Genomic DNA, 16,364 nt, shown 5'->3' on the forward strand with positions numbered 1-16,364 from the left:
AGAATTTTGATAAGATTCTGAGCTCAAAAACACTGCCCTCTGTTACCTGTCACACTGATTAGCAGAAAGCTGAAAATCTGGACCCTAAAATCCATTGTGTGTTTGATTTCTGCTCTCTGGCTAATTACTGCTATTCTCATAGGTACAACACTTTAAAACAACTGTGAGGTATTTGTGGTTTCTGAAGATGAAGTATGCAAATATCAAGATTCTTCTAGTCAGTTATTGTCTCATAAACACATCATCTGTGAACTAAGGCAAACCTGGTTAATACGGAAAATTATCTACTTATCTGTAGTCACTACACTGATAAAAAGAAAAATTCTATTTCCTCTTTCCTTCTTTTTAGGAAGAAAAACCTTGTCCTACAGTATTACCCATATATTTCCCTAAAGGCAAGATTTACTTGATCCATTAAAGAATGGATGTTCAACTGAGTAGTTTGAGGTATCTTTTTCCCATAATAAAGTTGTATCTTGGGTGACTGTTTATGATGATCACAGAAAGCATTATATGTTCTTGTTTTACTGAATGCTGCTAATTAGATACCTCACCTATTCATTCCAATCTGTTCAGACGATTATTCCCATAAAGCTAACAGAATAATAGCCTCCAAATATGATTTGGAGCCCAGGTGTTCTCAGAGACATTTTGGCACTTGTCAAGCAAGCTCCGATGCAATCCCAAGAAGAAAAAAAAATAGCTCTCCAATGAAATCAATGGAAAAAAGTTTTGCTTGATTTAAGAGAATATGGGCTAGAGATTAATGAAGATGCACTAATCTAAAACAACTCTGAACAATCACCATTCTCAGTATGCACTGTGCTATGAAACTGTTTAGTTCATGTTCTGTTTATTGTCTGGGATTATCAGAGAGCACTTTTCAAAAAAATTACATTTTAGTCATTAAAATTTGGCATGAAATGAGTCTGCAAATTCATGTCTAAGTTTTATCAAATATTTTACTTACAACAAAAACTGAGGGAATGGGGGATGATTTGCATGAGGGGGTACTGGGAGGAGAGAGAGGGTTGATATATTGTTGTAAAGTGAATAAAAATATTTATAAAATAGGTTACTTTTCGTTAGATAAAGGTTCAATTATCTTCATATAACTTTGAAAATAGCACAGCCATGATGAAGCATGGATATGTCTCTAGAGCTTTCTTAAGAATGATTTCTCACTCCTCCCTTTATGAAAGACTCTGTGATTATATAGACATATGGAGAAATACTGACCCATGTATTGTTGAATTCAATTTAATGATTAAGCATGCCTTTCTGAGCACACAATTCTAACTAAATGGCTCCTCTTCCATTCAAAAAACACATGGTCTCATCTTTCATTGTATTTAGTAGCTATTTGCTAGTTTTACTCTGGTTACTTAAGAATGAACAATCTTCAATTATTTTGGGGGGGAATATGTGTTTTATATTTCACCAGTTAAGGATACTAAATCATCCTTGATGTTATGTAGTACAAATAAATCTTTACATTAGTTGATGGACCTTATTATGAATAAAGGAAAGGAAATCTCCATCACTGTCACACTAAATCCGAAATTAATGTTGAATTCTCAAGAAATCTCAAAAAATAATTTTGTCTCTTTTCTATTGAAATAGAAAGATTACTAAGCTTTTTTAGATTTATTTATTTTATTTTGTGTTTATGTGTAGTTGGCCTACTGAATGTATATGTACAACAGGAATGTTTGATACCCAAAGAAGTCAGAAGAGGGCTTCAAATATCCTAGTATTAGAGTAATGAATTACTATAGGTCATTATGTAGATATAGCCAATTGAGACCAGGTATTCCCCAAAAGCAGCAAATGCTCTTAAACGCTAAGAAATCTCCCAAAACTCCAGAAATAGCCAATCTTCAAGTCTTACTAACTCAGTTTCCTCCATGAACACTTGGTATTATGACTACAATGACTGTTATTCAAAGCAGGCAGAGATTGGAAGTCTCCTTGTGACAAGTGGATCATAGCTCTGGAACTTCTTGTTTCCTTTCTTTTTAAAATTTAATTTTATTGCTTAATTTTTCTTTACTTACTCAGTTTACATCTGACTTACTTACTCCTCCTTCTCCCCCTCCTACAAAGCTTCTACCAGTACCCTTTGCCTTCTCCTCTAAGCAGGTGGGTACTCCTTCGGTATCCCACCCACCCTGGCACTTCAAGACATTGCAAGGCAAGGCAAGACAACCCAGCTAGTGGAATATATCCCATGTATAGGCAACAGCTTTGGGATAGCCCCATCTCCAGTTGAGGTTCCATCTTATACCTATCAAAATGGATAGATTAAAAACTCCAGAGATAGCATATGTGCTAACAAGAATGTGGAGGAAGGAAAACACTCCTTCATTGCTGGTGGCAGTTTAAATTTATACAACCATTTTGGAAATCAAGTTGGCATTTTCTCAGAAATTTAGGACTTTAGGACCCAGCTATATCACCCCTGGACATATACACAAAAGATGATCCATCTGAGAAAGATGCTCAACCATGTTCATAGTAGCTTTATTCATAATAGCCAGAAATTGGAAACATCCTAGTTGTCCTTCAACTGAAGAATGAATAAAGAAAATGTACATGTACACAACGGAACACCATTCAGATATTTAAAAACCAAAACATCATGAACTTTTCAGGAAAATGGATGGAACTTGAGAATAACATCTGGAGCAAGGTAACTGTATCCTAAAAGGTTATGCATGGTATGTACTTACTTATAAGTGATATTAGCCATAAAATACAGGTACTATGTTATAGTCTACAGACCTAAAAAAAGAAAATAATAAGGAAGGTCCAAAAGAGGAATATGGAATCTTAATTGGGTGGGGGAATATACAGTCATAAGGGGCAGATTGAGGGAGGGAACAGGAAAGGAGGGGAAGGTGAATGTCATGGTCATTCTGGATCATATATGGGGAAGAACGGTAGAGATGACTAGATGGCCAGGAAAATGAATTGAAAATTACAAGTGACAGGGTTGAGAAGGTAGCACACATCTCTAGGACTACCCAGAAACTTGGAATAAGGGAGGTGCCCAAGAATCAATGGGTGTGACCTTAACTATGTTTCACTACGTTGGGGATACGAAGAGCCCACATCCCTTAGACAGACAAGAAACCTAATGAAGCAATAGAGATACCAAACCACTCACAAAGCTTTCAACCCAAAATTTATCCTGTCTACAGGTATTGCAGGCACAGGGAAAGGATTAGAGTCCTACAGAATGGACAACCAATAACTGGCCCAACCGGAAATAACAAATGGGCAATCACCAAATCTTAACAGTATAAATGATACTTTATTATGCTTGTAGACAGGAGCATATTGTCCTCTTAGAGTCTCCACCCAGCAGTGGACTCAGACAGATACAGAAACCTGCAGCCACACAGTGGATGGAACATGAGAACTCTTATGGAAGAATAGGAAGGACTCTAGGACACTAAAGGGGATAGGATCTCCACAGGAAGACCAACAGAGTCAACTAACCTGAACCCTTGGAATACTCAGATACTGAACTACCAACCAAAGAACATACAGTGACTAGACTAAGGCCTCCCTGATCATATGTAGCTGATGTGCACCTTGACTGTATTATGGGTCCTGCATGACTTCATGTTTTCTTCTCTTTATATAATTACAGCTCTAATGCAGGTGATATTGACTGAATAGAAATGTGATAGTGCTGCCATCTACTGTTAAGATAGCCAAAATTTAGGCAAGGTTATATCTATTATGGGAGTCTAGAAAAAAAAAAACTGCATTCACAGTGATGCATGCCAAGAAGTAGTATGTTTAGGGGAAAAAATGTAGTTTGACAAATGGAGGGATTCTTTACTTCCAGTGGTTATAGACAAAATGAAAACTAATGTTCACACAGTCAGAAAATTCATACATATATCACATTTTATGTCATTATGAAATGAAAAAAATAGATATTACCTATTCTCTATTTTACAGTGAGATTACAAATAACTAAAACAGTATAGAACCTACTTATGGTAATGATGGTACCAAGTCATTTGATATGATGCTATTATATAACAAACTGTAAAATATCCAATGACGTTTTAAAAGTGTAGCACAGTGTGTTGTGATATTGTGATCATGTGACTGCTTTTGTGTTATAGATTGTGGCTACTGCACAGAATCAAGGAAGAATAGTGATCCCACATATCATGTTATAGAAAGTGGTAAATACTTTCAATTATTGTCATTTGAAATCAGGATTCCAAAGAAACTGCAATATTTTGGTGGCCTTATACGTGGAAAATGTTACTCACCTGACTCACAAAATGTATTATTAGTACATTAAGAAACATGATATTGAATATCTCTATCATTTCAACACCAACTGACCATGTTCTATATAGCCCTCACTAAGATTCCCTGTTATTTTTTAATTATTAGAGGCAAGATAGGTTGCCAAAAAAAAGAGTATGATGCACAATCAGTGTAGTTTTTTTATATTGAAATATTTATTGCATTTATTATTTTTTGTAAGTTTTGTCATCTCTTTGATGTGGAATTAGATGCAAGAATTGGGTTGAGTTATTTCATATTCATTTACTTTTCTTTTGGGTTCCCATAATCGTTTTATTGAATGTAGAAAAGGAGGACTCTAACATATTCTATATCAGTTTATCTTTAGAAAAACAATGAATGGCATACATTGTAACTTCTCATAATTTTTTTCTTTTATTGGATATTTTATATATTTATATTTCAGATGACAACTCCTTTCCCTATTTCCCCTCCCTAGAACTCCCTATCCTATCCTCCTTTCTCTCTTTGATTTTATACCTTTTGAATTACATGCAAGTATTCAAATAAGTTCTAGGTTGAGGGACAATCAATAAAATAGATGCAAATAGTCAAGAAACAAGCAAGACAATAAACACAAATAGTCAAAAACAAACAAGACAATAAAGAAAATTCCATGAACACTCCCATGATCACTGTTTCTGAGGGCTTATCAGGATGACAAAAATATTTGAGCCAACTTCCCTGTCATAGCCCAAAATCATGTTCATGTCTGAAGACTACTACCTTATTCTAGACAAAATTTAGTTTCCTGTCTGAAATTACATTACAATTACATTAACAAGAATGAGTCTGTCTTGAGTCATTCTGTCAAGAACTCCTTCCTTACCTGTCCTGGAGTATGCAGTATCCAAAGCAATGCACTTATGTCTTAGGCTAGGAAGACCCTGCGCAGAATCTTACCCATCCTTGGCTTTCTAGCCTGTAAATTTAATAACTCTGTATAATTTTTAGGTTTAAGCCATGTACTTTGGCTGCCAACATGTTGATATTGTTAAAGAAAAGCTTGTCTTTATAATCATTTTCTTAACTTTCAAAAATTAAATCATAGCCACATACTGTTTGCCACTTATTTTTCCTCCATTCATATAAATTCATGTACAGTCCCTGTATTATTTCAGATTCATAGCCTCACATTCTTTATATTTATAAACAAATGAACACAGTTTTTCAATTCATAAGGTTTGAATATGTGATATGTAACTTCTCTTTGCAAGTGATAGAGACCATTCAAAACAAAAAACAAAAGAAACCCCACAAACAATCAAAATGCAGAGATTTTGAGATGATGTGCTGACCACTCCAAAATGATTCAACTCGCTTTCGGCACCTGTAGCCCAGAGATCATTGCAGAGTGGCTAGTGATATTTTAAGAGCCAGAGAAGTTGAATATTTGCTCTATGATTGTGTGATATAATATATATATGCTCAGCCCATGGAGTAGGACTATTAGAAGGTATTGCCCTGTTGGAGTAGGTGTGTCAATTTGGGTGTAGCTTTAAGGCCCTCATCCTAACTGCCTAGAAGACAGTATTCTGCTAGCAGCCTTCAGATGAAGATAACATTCAGCTCTTCCTGCACCAATCTTGTCTTAATTCTGCCATGTTTCTGCCTAGATGATAATGGACTGAACCTCAGAACCTGTAAGCCAGCCCCAATTAAATGTTGTTTTTATAAGAGTTGACTTGGTTATGGTATCTGCATACACTAGTAAAACCCTAACTAAGGCATCTGTGTCTCCTAGAAATGTCAGAAAAGCTGCATCCAGGTGGTCTAATGGCTGATGGCTAAACAAGACCAGAATAAGGATGACTCTAGCATACATACAAATATTAACATGGGAATTATTGAGAGGATTCCACTCTAGATAAAAATAAAAAAACTATAGGTAAGTGTGTAAATTCTGACAGAAGGAGAAATAGTATTCTTAACTGGAATAGACTCTCTAGTTTTGTTTTCCAATATCAACTGGTAAGGAAAACAAGACTATATTCTCAACTCTGTGTTTCCCACTTTTTTATTTTATCTCAAAGGACACTAAAATTGGAAAAAGCAGTTTTCTGAGTTTTTTTTTCTGATGGAAGGTGTTTCTCATCTTTCTATGTATATACCTTAAATTATCTGTATTTCAGATAAAATGATCTGAATATGGAGACATCAAAAAAATACAGGCTATTGCTCCTGATCTTGGATTCTTAATGAAACTTGATAATAGGACAAAATTGATGAATAGAATACACATTTTGGGCACAGGACATGATAAAACTAAGTCACTATGCACAAAGCACCTTCTAATAAGTGATTAAAGCTGGGTATAAATCAACCTTTCTATTACGTGAGAGTATTTTATAAAGCATGGAAAAATATGTACTTATATACATACAACTGTCTTGGCATTTGTTTTCTCTATTTCTTGTCTACTTTAGTTAGTAAAGTGTCTTTTTTAATAAATCAGAAATCAATGGAGTAATACATGACTAGTCAGAATGATGACAGAACCAGAAATAAATGCTTAGGTTGGTATAGGACATCTGACTTATATATCTATCTCAAGTCTCAGAAACTGTCATGGGATATGTTCAGATCAAAGGTAAAACCCAGGAAATAGGAAGAGGGCTGTGAAATGTGTCTTCCTGACACGATATGAATATTACAATCATGGACTTGTGAAGTAGTGATTATCTGCAAGATTATGATAGTCATAGTCCTAATCTAGATGGCAAGTTCATATCTAAGACTCAACCTATCCTGAGCATTTAGTGCTATAATGATTGCTGGAGAAGCAAAGCCATTAGTTTTAGAGAATATAGCAACTTGTAGGAAGACCATGCTTCAGAAGATGGCCCCACATACATGCATGTGTGGACAACACCAACTAGAGTAAGTAGGTTACAAACAGGAAAGAAACATAATTCCTCATGAGTTAGTGGTAATGGAAACTTGATATTTATTTCTGATAATCTGGGATTATCATTGGATAACATCATAAATAGAGCACATAAGAATTTAATTAATATGTATCAATATTTTAATAAGTAAACAAGGAGTAAAGCTTCTTTTCTTGATATATGTAACAGGGTCACAGACTTAGTAGGCACCCAAACCTTAGCACAACTGAGGTTGTAAACACTCTGTCCTAAGTGGGAAATATTAATCAAATCCCTCTCCTTAGAGCCCAAAGAACCTCAATAAAAGGAGATAGAAATGTGTAAGAGGCAAAAAAGTTGAAAAACAAGACCCTCTTAATAGACATGAACAAAGCTCATATCAGCACAGAGAAAATGAAGGAATATGTACAGGGCCGTTACAGGTCTCTACCACAGACTCTGCACATATATTACAGTTTCAACTTTCATGTATTTATGGGATTTCTAAAGTATGAAAACAAATGTGTCTGCAACTCTTGTGTTCTGTTGGATTGTCCTGTCCAATTTCAATTTGTTCAGTGATGATGGTGCACAGCAGTATCATACACTAAAAATAAGCCTCCCCAGCCAAGAAGAGAGGGTCTTCTGAACTGCCTACTTCATATGGCCTTCCTACTTTTCTGATTTCCTTAAATTGAACCCTGAGGAATATGATAAAGAATAGAGGAAAGCTGAAGATAAATATAGGGCAAAGTACTTTAATCTCCAATCTCTTTGGAGACTATTGATCCAGTCTAGATCAAATTTTGGAGTCTGGAAAGACTCAGGGGGTGGGGAGTTCATTCATATTCTATTAAATCGTGTTCTAGAATTGGAAGAGGAGAAACTTTTTCTTATTTTGTTTTACGTACATGTTTGCTTCGCTTGCATATATGACTATGTATAATATTCATAGCCCAAGGAATCCACAAGAAGGTGTTGAATGTTGGATATTCTGGAACTCGGATTACAGAGGGTTGTGAATTTCCATGTGAGTTGTGGTAGCTGAATTCAGGACCTCTGGAAAAATAGCCAGTGCTCTTAATAACTGACCATCTTTCTAGCTCTGGAGGAAAATAATTTGTTAAAATCACTGGTATCACTACTTGCCCCACATACTAAGGAACTGTGGACAATATTAGTGAATGGCAGAAAAGAAGTTTTGATCAGAGATAAATTCTCCAAACCAGAGTACATTGCAGCCTACTGAGTGGTTTAGGAAGAATAAAAACTGTAGTTTTTGCCAAGGTGGATTGACAAATGACATATATTTAAAAAAGGAAAATCACTATAGTGTTGTTCAAATGGCTCAGTAGGTAAAGTGAAAAGTTGATAAAAATAGTCTCCAACAGAGTGGACTTCTTTGGTGGAATGTGTGAAATGATGTTGTCCTGATAGAAGTGCTATAAGTAAAGAAATATTTGAGAGTAAGTGTTCAAGTAACAAACAGTGGTTCTATAACTGATCCTAATCTAATGGAGAAAATGAAAGTGGCTATATCTATTCCAATGCTGAAATTTCATCAACATATCTTTTGTAATAAGGTCAGCCAGTGGCAGAAATAATCCGCAGCAGAATTTTCAAAAATATCATCTGGTGTGGGAGACCCGGACACAGCACAACTGAGTTACTAAGAAAAACTAGCCCTTCCCAGGCTCTGACTATTTGTGTAGGTCCACTACTCTCACTCAGAACTTTTTATTAAGCAGGTTGCACCCTATCCAGAAGTCAATCAATATCTGGCAACAGTGCAGACATGAAGGTTCCCTGTCAACTTCTGGTGTTCTTGCTGTTTTAGATCTCAGGTATGGAATGGTGACTATGGGTATTCTTTAGTCATTTATAATCAAGGTTACTTGGAACCTCAGAGAAATCATTTCTATATTGATTAACCATGTATATTGTTTGTATGTTTCCAATCAGAGGCATGATATGTGGCATCCAGTTGATCCAATACCCATCCTATTCATCTCATATCTAAAAAACAAAGTCACCATTACTTACATGGCAAGTGAGGAGACTACTATATCATCTGCCTGATATCAGCAGAAACCAGGGAATGCCCCTAAACTCCTGGTGTCCCATATATCCAAGTTGAAATCAAGGGTTCCTTAAAGGTTCAAAAGCCATTAATCATTTTGCAACTTCATATGTTTTTCCATTTTAAATCTGGCATAGTAGTTGGGCACCTTTAGAAATAAATATCAACAGTAATAAAATAGGGTCAGTATTATCTCAAATAAAGACAAAAGTTGTACATTAGAAGGATTGGGATTATGCCTAAGGCTCCATGTTCAGTGAATTTTAATGATATTATGGGATTATGGAATAATGGAAGCTTTTCTTTAAGAATATGAGAGGATGATGTACAGGCTGCAGAGAGATGGAATAAATATCATTTTTCAACATTGCTAATAATGAAGGTAAAACTGCCTTTGAATAGCTGTGTTGAATAAATACATTTGTACCTGATTTTAAATATTTAATCCAAATTGTAGCAAGATGAATAATCATATAATAGCAAGAGAAAGCTTAGTTTGAACATTCTTTTGTGTTTCATTCTGTAAATGCCTGTATGTCATATGTATATAACAGTGTTCAGAGAGTCTAGACAAAATTATAGGATCTCTTGATGGAAGTTACTGTAGTTCATTGTGAGCCACCAAGTGTGGATGATGAGGGCAAAATGTAGTTTCTCTGTATGAACAGCTTGCTCTCTTCATTCTCTACTCATCTATCACTTTAGTTACATTAAATCTATCTAGGTGAGCAATGGGATTTTCCTTGTTATTTACATAGGACTTGATGCATTATGGTCTTAAAATTTTTAGAATTGCCTCAGATTCTTCCTATTAGTCTTCCTTTCTATATAGTTGTGAGTTCATAGCATAAGTCATGCAAATTTTGACTTAGAATACTACCTAATACTGAAACAATAAAAGTACTAACAGGATCAAATAACCTGAGATACAAACCAAACCAGATTCATGGGAAGTTATACAATTATGTTGACTCAATTCTGGCTCTTATCATACATACTTCTGATTTTGTAGCATGTTACCACACTATGTGCAAGATACCTTTTATTGTGTGTTACGTAGATATATCTGTCATGTAGATATATTAATGTTGATTTGCAATGAGGTAAGACATCTTTAGCTAGGCTTTAAGATTCTAATTTCACTACAGTACAAATGAAGCCAAGAGTAGTAGTAAATACTGAGATTTACTAATATGCCTTGGAACATACTCTGAATAAGAACACTTGTTTCATTAATATGGTGAATCATTTGTTTGAATTGTTTTGTTTTGTACCCATATAGACAGCCAAGATAACAGAACACTAGATTAAGGCATTGTTCATTTTGATATCTGTAATATCAGAAATGTATTATTTAACATATATGGTGTGTGTATATTTATGTGAGTGGATTATGTATATTTGTGTATATGCAAATGGTGTGTGTGTGTCTGTGTGTGTCTGTGTGTGTGAATTATAAATTTAAAGGAAAGGAATTTTAAGAGAATTGGTTTTTCCTGGATAAAGAATTTCTCAGCATATTGATATAAAGATAGAGTTTTCTGTTATCCTTCAGGCATCTTCTATGAAAGGGAACTTCAAGAAGTTCTTTATCCATTTTTCAGTCTCCTGTGAGGTAAAGAAAAACAAAGAGCACAGAGCTGAGGTGAAAACCTTCTGTTGTTTGGAGAGGTTTATTCTACTCAACACAATCTGTTGGCCCTCTGGGGAGGCAACAGTATTAACTGTAAGTATGGAATCCCTAAGTACCACTATGCAAAACACATTCAGTTAGAACTGGAAGCATGTGGTTATTAACAAGACACCTTCTCTTTCCACTCTTCTTCACTATATTATTAGATTGATGAATTTCACTTTCCCTACTGTATATGTCAAAATAGTTCATAATCAGAAATGAACGAAACTGGCTGGTTTTATAACTGAACTACAGGTTACTCTAGATACTCAGAGGTAACAGTAATAATCAATTCCAGGGTAGTTTTAGTGAACAAATCTTACAGACACAAGGCCACACTAATGAGAAAGACATATAAGGAAGTCTGAAGATTAAAAGTCACAAACAGAAACCCTGAGATTTTCCTTCATTTGAATAAATGAAAAAAGGGCAAAGGAATCATTTTGTATGTCACAGTCTCACTTGAACTCAAATGTAACCTTGATCAAGTATTGTAACTTGCAGAATGCAGGCTGGAAAAGAATACAAGACTCACAAAGCTTTCTTATTAAAAAAAGTTGTTTTTCCAAATAATTTTTGCATCAGAGATCATTCAGAGCCTGTTATTTTGGCTTATCTCTGTAATTCTAGCATTCTAGAAACTAAGTCAGTAGGATTTCTATGAATCTAAGATCAGCAAAGATTATAGTGTGAGTTTTCAGGTCAGTAGGAAATGCAAAGTGATATATGTTGTCAATGTTCTACCTCCTAAAGCATAAGTTCCACCATGCTTTTTCCTTTGAGTTAAATATTCTAATAATGTTCACTTTAAAATCTGCTTTTTCTTAGTCTCACTTCCTCTGTTTAATTTTGACAATATGTAATTTGTGCCCTACAAGAAAAATGAAGTCCCTGGTGCACAGTATTTACAAGTAAACGAGTATTTTTACTGACATTTTTTGACCCTAGACTCATCATTGTACATTTATTTCCAAAACATCTGTGTGCTGAAATTCATTCATAAGTCTACTGCCAAATTGTTTGGCACACCAAAAATAAGTAGATAAAGATAAAGACTCTAGATGTGCACCCCTTATGGGCTCTGTTACAGTTAACTTGACTGCCTTATAGGTGAACTTATGAAGTCTACATAGTTTATTTCTTGATTCCATATTTGGATTCAAAAAGAGTGTCTTGGTTTCTATCTCATCTACATAGCAGAAAAGGGGAATACTCTGAGGCATACTTATAAGAATCCTTCCACACCCTCATTTTATTCTAGTCGTGAATAAAGTATAGATGCCAGGACAAGATGACAAATCTATTGCCATGTTTATGACAAAGAATTATAAGAGCAAAACACAGAAAACTTAGTCACACAGGCTGGGGATATGAATAAGTCAAACTTGCTTACTGTGTTCAAGTCCTAAGGTTTCTATCTGGAAATATGAATATTCAATTACTCTTGTCTATTATTAACAGAGGTTATTAGAGATGCAAGATTATGTGCAAATGGAAAAAGTCTTCCAAAAGAACAGATGTTTTCAATTGGGTAGAAAGGAATCTTGTGGTTTATTTCAGTTTTCAGCTTTTATGTAGGTATGTGTGTAGGAGTTTGGACACTTACTTGGTAGACACTGAAAGAACTGAATTAGCAGAATAAACTCTGTTTATTTCTTAAGACTCCATTCTAAGTTAACTTGCCCTTATAGAGATACGGCCAGTAAAGATACAAAAAAAAAAAAAGACATTCCATCTTGTCCTCTAAACTCTATTTTAAGCTGCTGTTCTTAGAAAACTCTTCTGTCTAGAAAACTTGTGTCTACTGTTTTTGAAGTGATATGGTCCCCACACCTGGACTCTGGGAAAGAGACCAAAATTCTTTTTCCATCTCATGTAATACCAAGGTGTGAAAAAAACTGATTGCTTAGCACTGTACACAATTTTTAATAGGGTTATTTGATTCTCTGGAGTTCTTTGTATATATTGGATATTAGCCCTCTATCAGATGTAGGGTTAGTAAACAGCTTTTCCAAATCTATTGGTTGCCATTTTGTCCTGTTGATATTGTTGTTTGCTTTAGAGAAGCTTTGCAATTTTTCGAGGTCACATATGTCGATTCTTGATCTTAAAGCACAAGCCATTAGTGTTCTGTTCAGGAAAATTTCCACTGTGCCTTTGCATTCAAGATTTTCTTCACTTTTTCTTCTATTAGTTTAAGTGTATATGCTTTTATGTGGAGGTCCTTGATCCACTTGGACTTGAGATTTATACAAGGAGATAAGAATGAATCAATTTGCATTCTTCTTCTTCTTCCGGTTCCTCTTCCTCTTTTGCTTACTTTTCTTCTTCCTCATCTTCTTTATTTTCTTCCTCGTCTTTTTTCTCTCCTTTAGTTCTTCTTCCTCCTCTTCCCCACTTTACACCTTCTTCAACTTCTCCTCTTCTTCTTTCTTCAGTCTGTGATATGTATGAATATGTGTGCAAGATTCACAAAAGTACATATAAACACATTTCAAGAAACTTGTTAAATCTTCTCACAGATATTTGGAGCTCATAGTCATGTCATTTCATTTTAATGTTCTAAGCATTTATATATTGAGTCAGTTCTACAATCCCAACATTCTGTTAATTTTGTTCCTTTAATAGAGGTCCAGCATATATATTTTTCAAATATATATATTCATTTGAAATTGACAGCAAATGAAAATTGTCATAGAAATACAGAAAGAAAGACTGGTGACTGAGCCGCAGGTTGTACCTTCTTACAATTAACCATAAAGTGATTAATACAATAGTGATGATTCATAACAGTATCATTCCCTGATAGGAAGCCTCCCCAGCCAAGAAGAGAGGATTTTATTGAAGTGTCTATCTGATATGGAATTTGTGCCTTTTTTTTTCGTCGCAAAATCATGATCAGAAAAAAATTCACTTGAGTCCTTCAGAATATGATTCAGGATACACTAAGGATTCTCAACATAATAATTTTATGTTGGGGTATCAACACAATATGAGAAACAATATTAAAGAATCAAAATATTATGAAGATTGAGAATCTCTTCTGTAGAGGAAAGAAGACAGAAAACACAGGGAGAGGATCTTACTCTTCCATCTTGCTGGAAACAATTGACCCTGGAAGTCTAGGAATTGCTCAGAGATTCACATTATATTAATACATGTTATATAATTGAAGGAAGAAACATGTATTTGTTATTTTGTTCTGTCTGTGTGTATTTTCCTTGCATGTATGCCTATGTAGCACATTTATGCAGTACCTAAGTTGGCCAGACGATGGTGGTGTAACTCCTCGAACTAGAGATTGTTGTGTGCTGCCCACTGGATGTAGGTTGCTGAATGCAGCACCTCTGGAAAACAACCAGTGCTCTTAACCACTGACCTCTCTCTAGCTCTAAAAGCAGAGATTTTTGTTAAAGTCACCAACATCACTACTCACTCTATGCAGTGAGTAACTGTAGAAACTATTGGTAAAGAAGTGTCGGAGAAGACTGACCAAATATAAAAACTCAAACTCAGATATGCAGTACAGCCTATCGAGTGATTGTTTAACTATGGAAACTATTAATTTTGCTATGAGGAATCTATAAGTGACATACAATTAAGAATATTACAGGAATACAGAAGTAGGACAGGTAGTATTGATCCTTGCCAATAAAGTTAAAGACCTAGCTTCAGTCCTTGAAACTTCCATGTCATAATGATTGAACTGGCTCCCTTACATTGTACTGTGATCTACACATGGAAAAAGAGTTATAAAAATGTTGTTAAAAGATTACTGTGAGGTGGTAGATTTTGTCTGCTGGTATTTGTGTGCACAAAGTCTGTCCCTGGTATCAATGAAAGCAAGAAAATTGTTCTGCATCCTACTGAAATGGTGTTACAAAAGGCACTGACAACCATATTGGTGCTGATAACCCAACATGCGACCAAAGCAAGAGCAATAAATAAGTAGTATAATAAGGAAAACAATGCAAAAGAGTCATCAAAAATATGTTAGATCTATTTCTCTTTCTGATAAGGGTCTTATAATGATTGTTTCAAGTGGAACAATTCCTTATAGAAGTATGAAAATAAACATTTGAGAGCTACATTCTATTATTTATTATCCTTGTTTAAACAGCTGTGCTCTTAATACTGATCCTGATACAATGAAGAAAATGAATTAATTTCTGTCCTTGTAGATTACAATGCTGAAAAAGTTTTTAATGTCTTTTGTAATAAAATACACCATTGGCAGCAGCAAAATATGCAATATTCTGATCTAGTTTGGGACACCCGGACACATACACCTGTCCCCAGCCCTTTCAAGCCTTAGTTGATTTGCGTGAAATCATGGAACATACTCAGAAATAAATAGTCTGGTCATATTGATTTCATATTGACATATTCATATATTGAGTCAATATTGACCTATTGAGTCAGTCAATGTCAGGTCACAGGAGAGACATGAAGGCTCCCTCTCAGTTTCTGCTGTTCCTCATGTTCAGGATCCCAGGTAAGGAAGGAATTCCTTTGCCCCTTCCTCACCATTGCTAACTTGAACATCAGGGAGAAATTCTATCATGACTAACCATGTATATTTGTTAATTACAAGCATAATATGTGACATATATATGACATAGTCTCCATCTGTATAATAATGGAGACAGAGAGACCATTATTTTTAAGGCAAGTGAGGGCAATAGAAATTGGTAAGCCTGGTACCAGTAGAAACGAGGAAATGCTCCTAGGCTCTTAATATCCAGTGCAACCAGTTTGGAATCTGGGGTTGCTTCAAGATTCAAGGCAGTGTATCTGGAAGCTATTTCATTCTCACCATTAGGAGCCTGCAGACTGAAGATGATGCTACTTTATTACTGTCAACAGTATTTGAGTATTCCTCCCACAGTGATACAAGTCATGACATAAACTAGCAAAGCCCAGCCTGCCCTCTCATAGATTCCATATGCTAATACTTTTTTCTCAAATATAATCAGGCTATGAAATTAGCTATGCAGTTAAGGTTCAGCTACCCCTACAGAGTCTTTTGTTTCTTAGGCCCATTATACGTATTTAGCATCAACAACACTGCTTTTAAAGCAATATTTTTGTTTGTTTTTTCAGAACTGTATGTTGAGAGACTTGTAGCAAAAGAGAAAGGCCTATAAACATTCTTAGGAGCTATTTTGATACGCAGAATTGGAACCAGAATGGCAGTCTCTGAGTTATTTTTCAGGTGTTTATTTTGAGGCTAAAATATCACCTAAGTCTCATGTTGAGTAATTTCTTCTCAGATTTGACATTAGTTTTGCATCTTGGATGCTTTTATATAGATACTAAGGTGAAGAAGCTGCAGGCAGATCCTTGTAAGTGCATTGATTATAGCCACTTAAACTCCTTTATCTATTTTCATCATGCTATTTGC

General features: G+C 35.1%; 1 gene segment (V, D, J or C); it reads right to left on the minus strand.

The window, feature by feature from the left end:
• The window catches only part of LOC114636527, a gene marked incomplete at its 3' end in the record, with an annotated part of 1,055 nt that extends 914 nt beyond the window's left edge, over positions 1-141 (minus strand). Inside the window, 1 exon segment of the V gene segment in view lies at positions 47-141. Coding sequence covers positions 47-140 — 94 coding nt within the window.
• Positions 142-16,364: the final 16,223 nt, after the last annotated feature.

This window comes from Grammomys surdaster, unplaced genomic scaffold, assembly GCF_004785775.1.
Source record: "Grammomys surdaster isolate TR1022 unplaced genomic scaffold, NIH_TR_1.0 124491, whole genome shotgun sequence".
Classification (NCBI taxonomy): Eukaryota; Metazoa; Chordata; class Mammalia; order Rodentia; family Muridae; genus Grammomys; species Grammomys surdaster.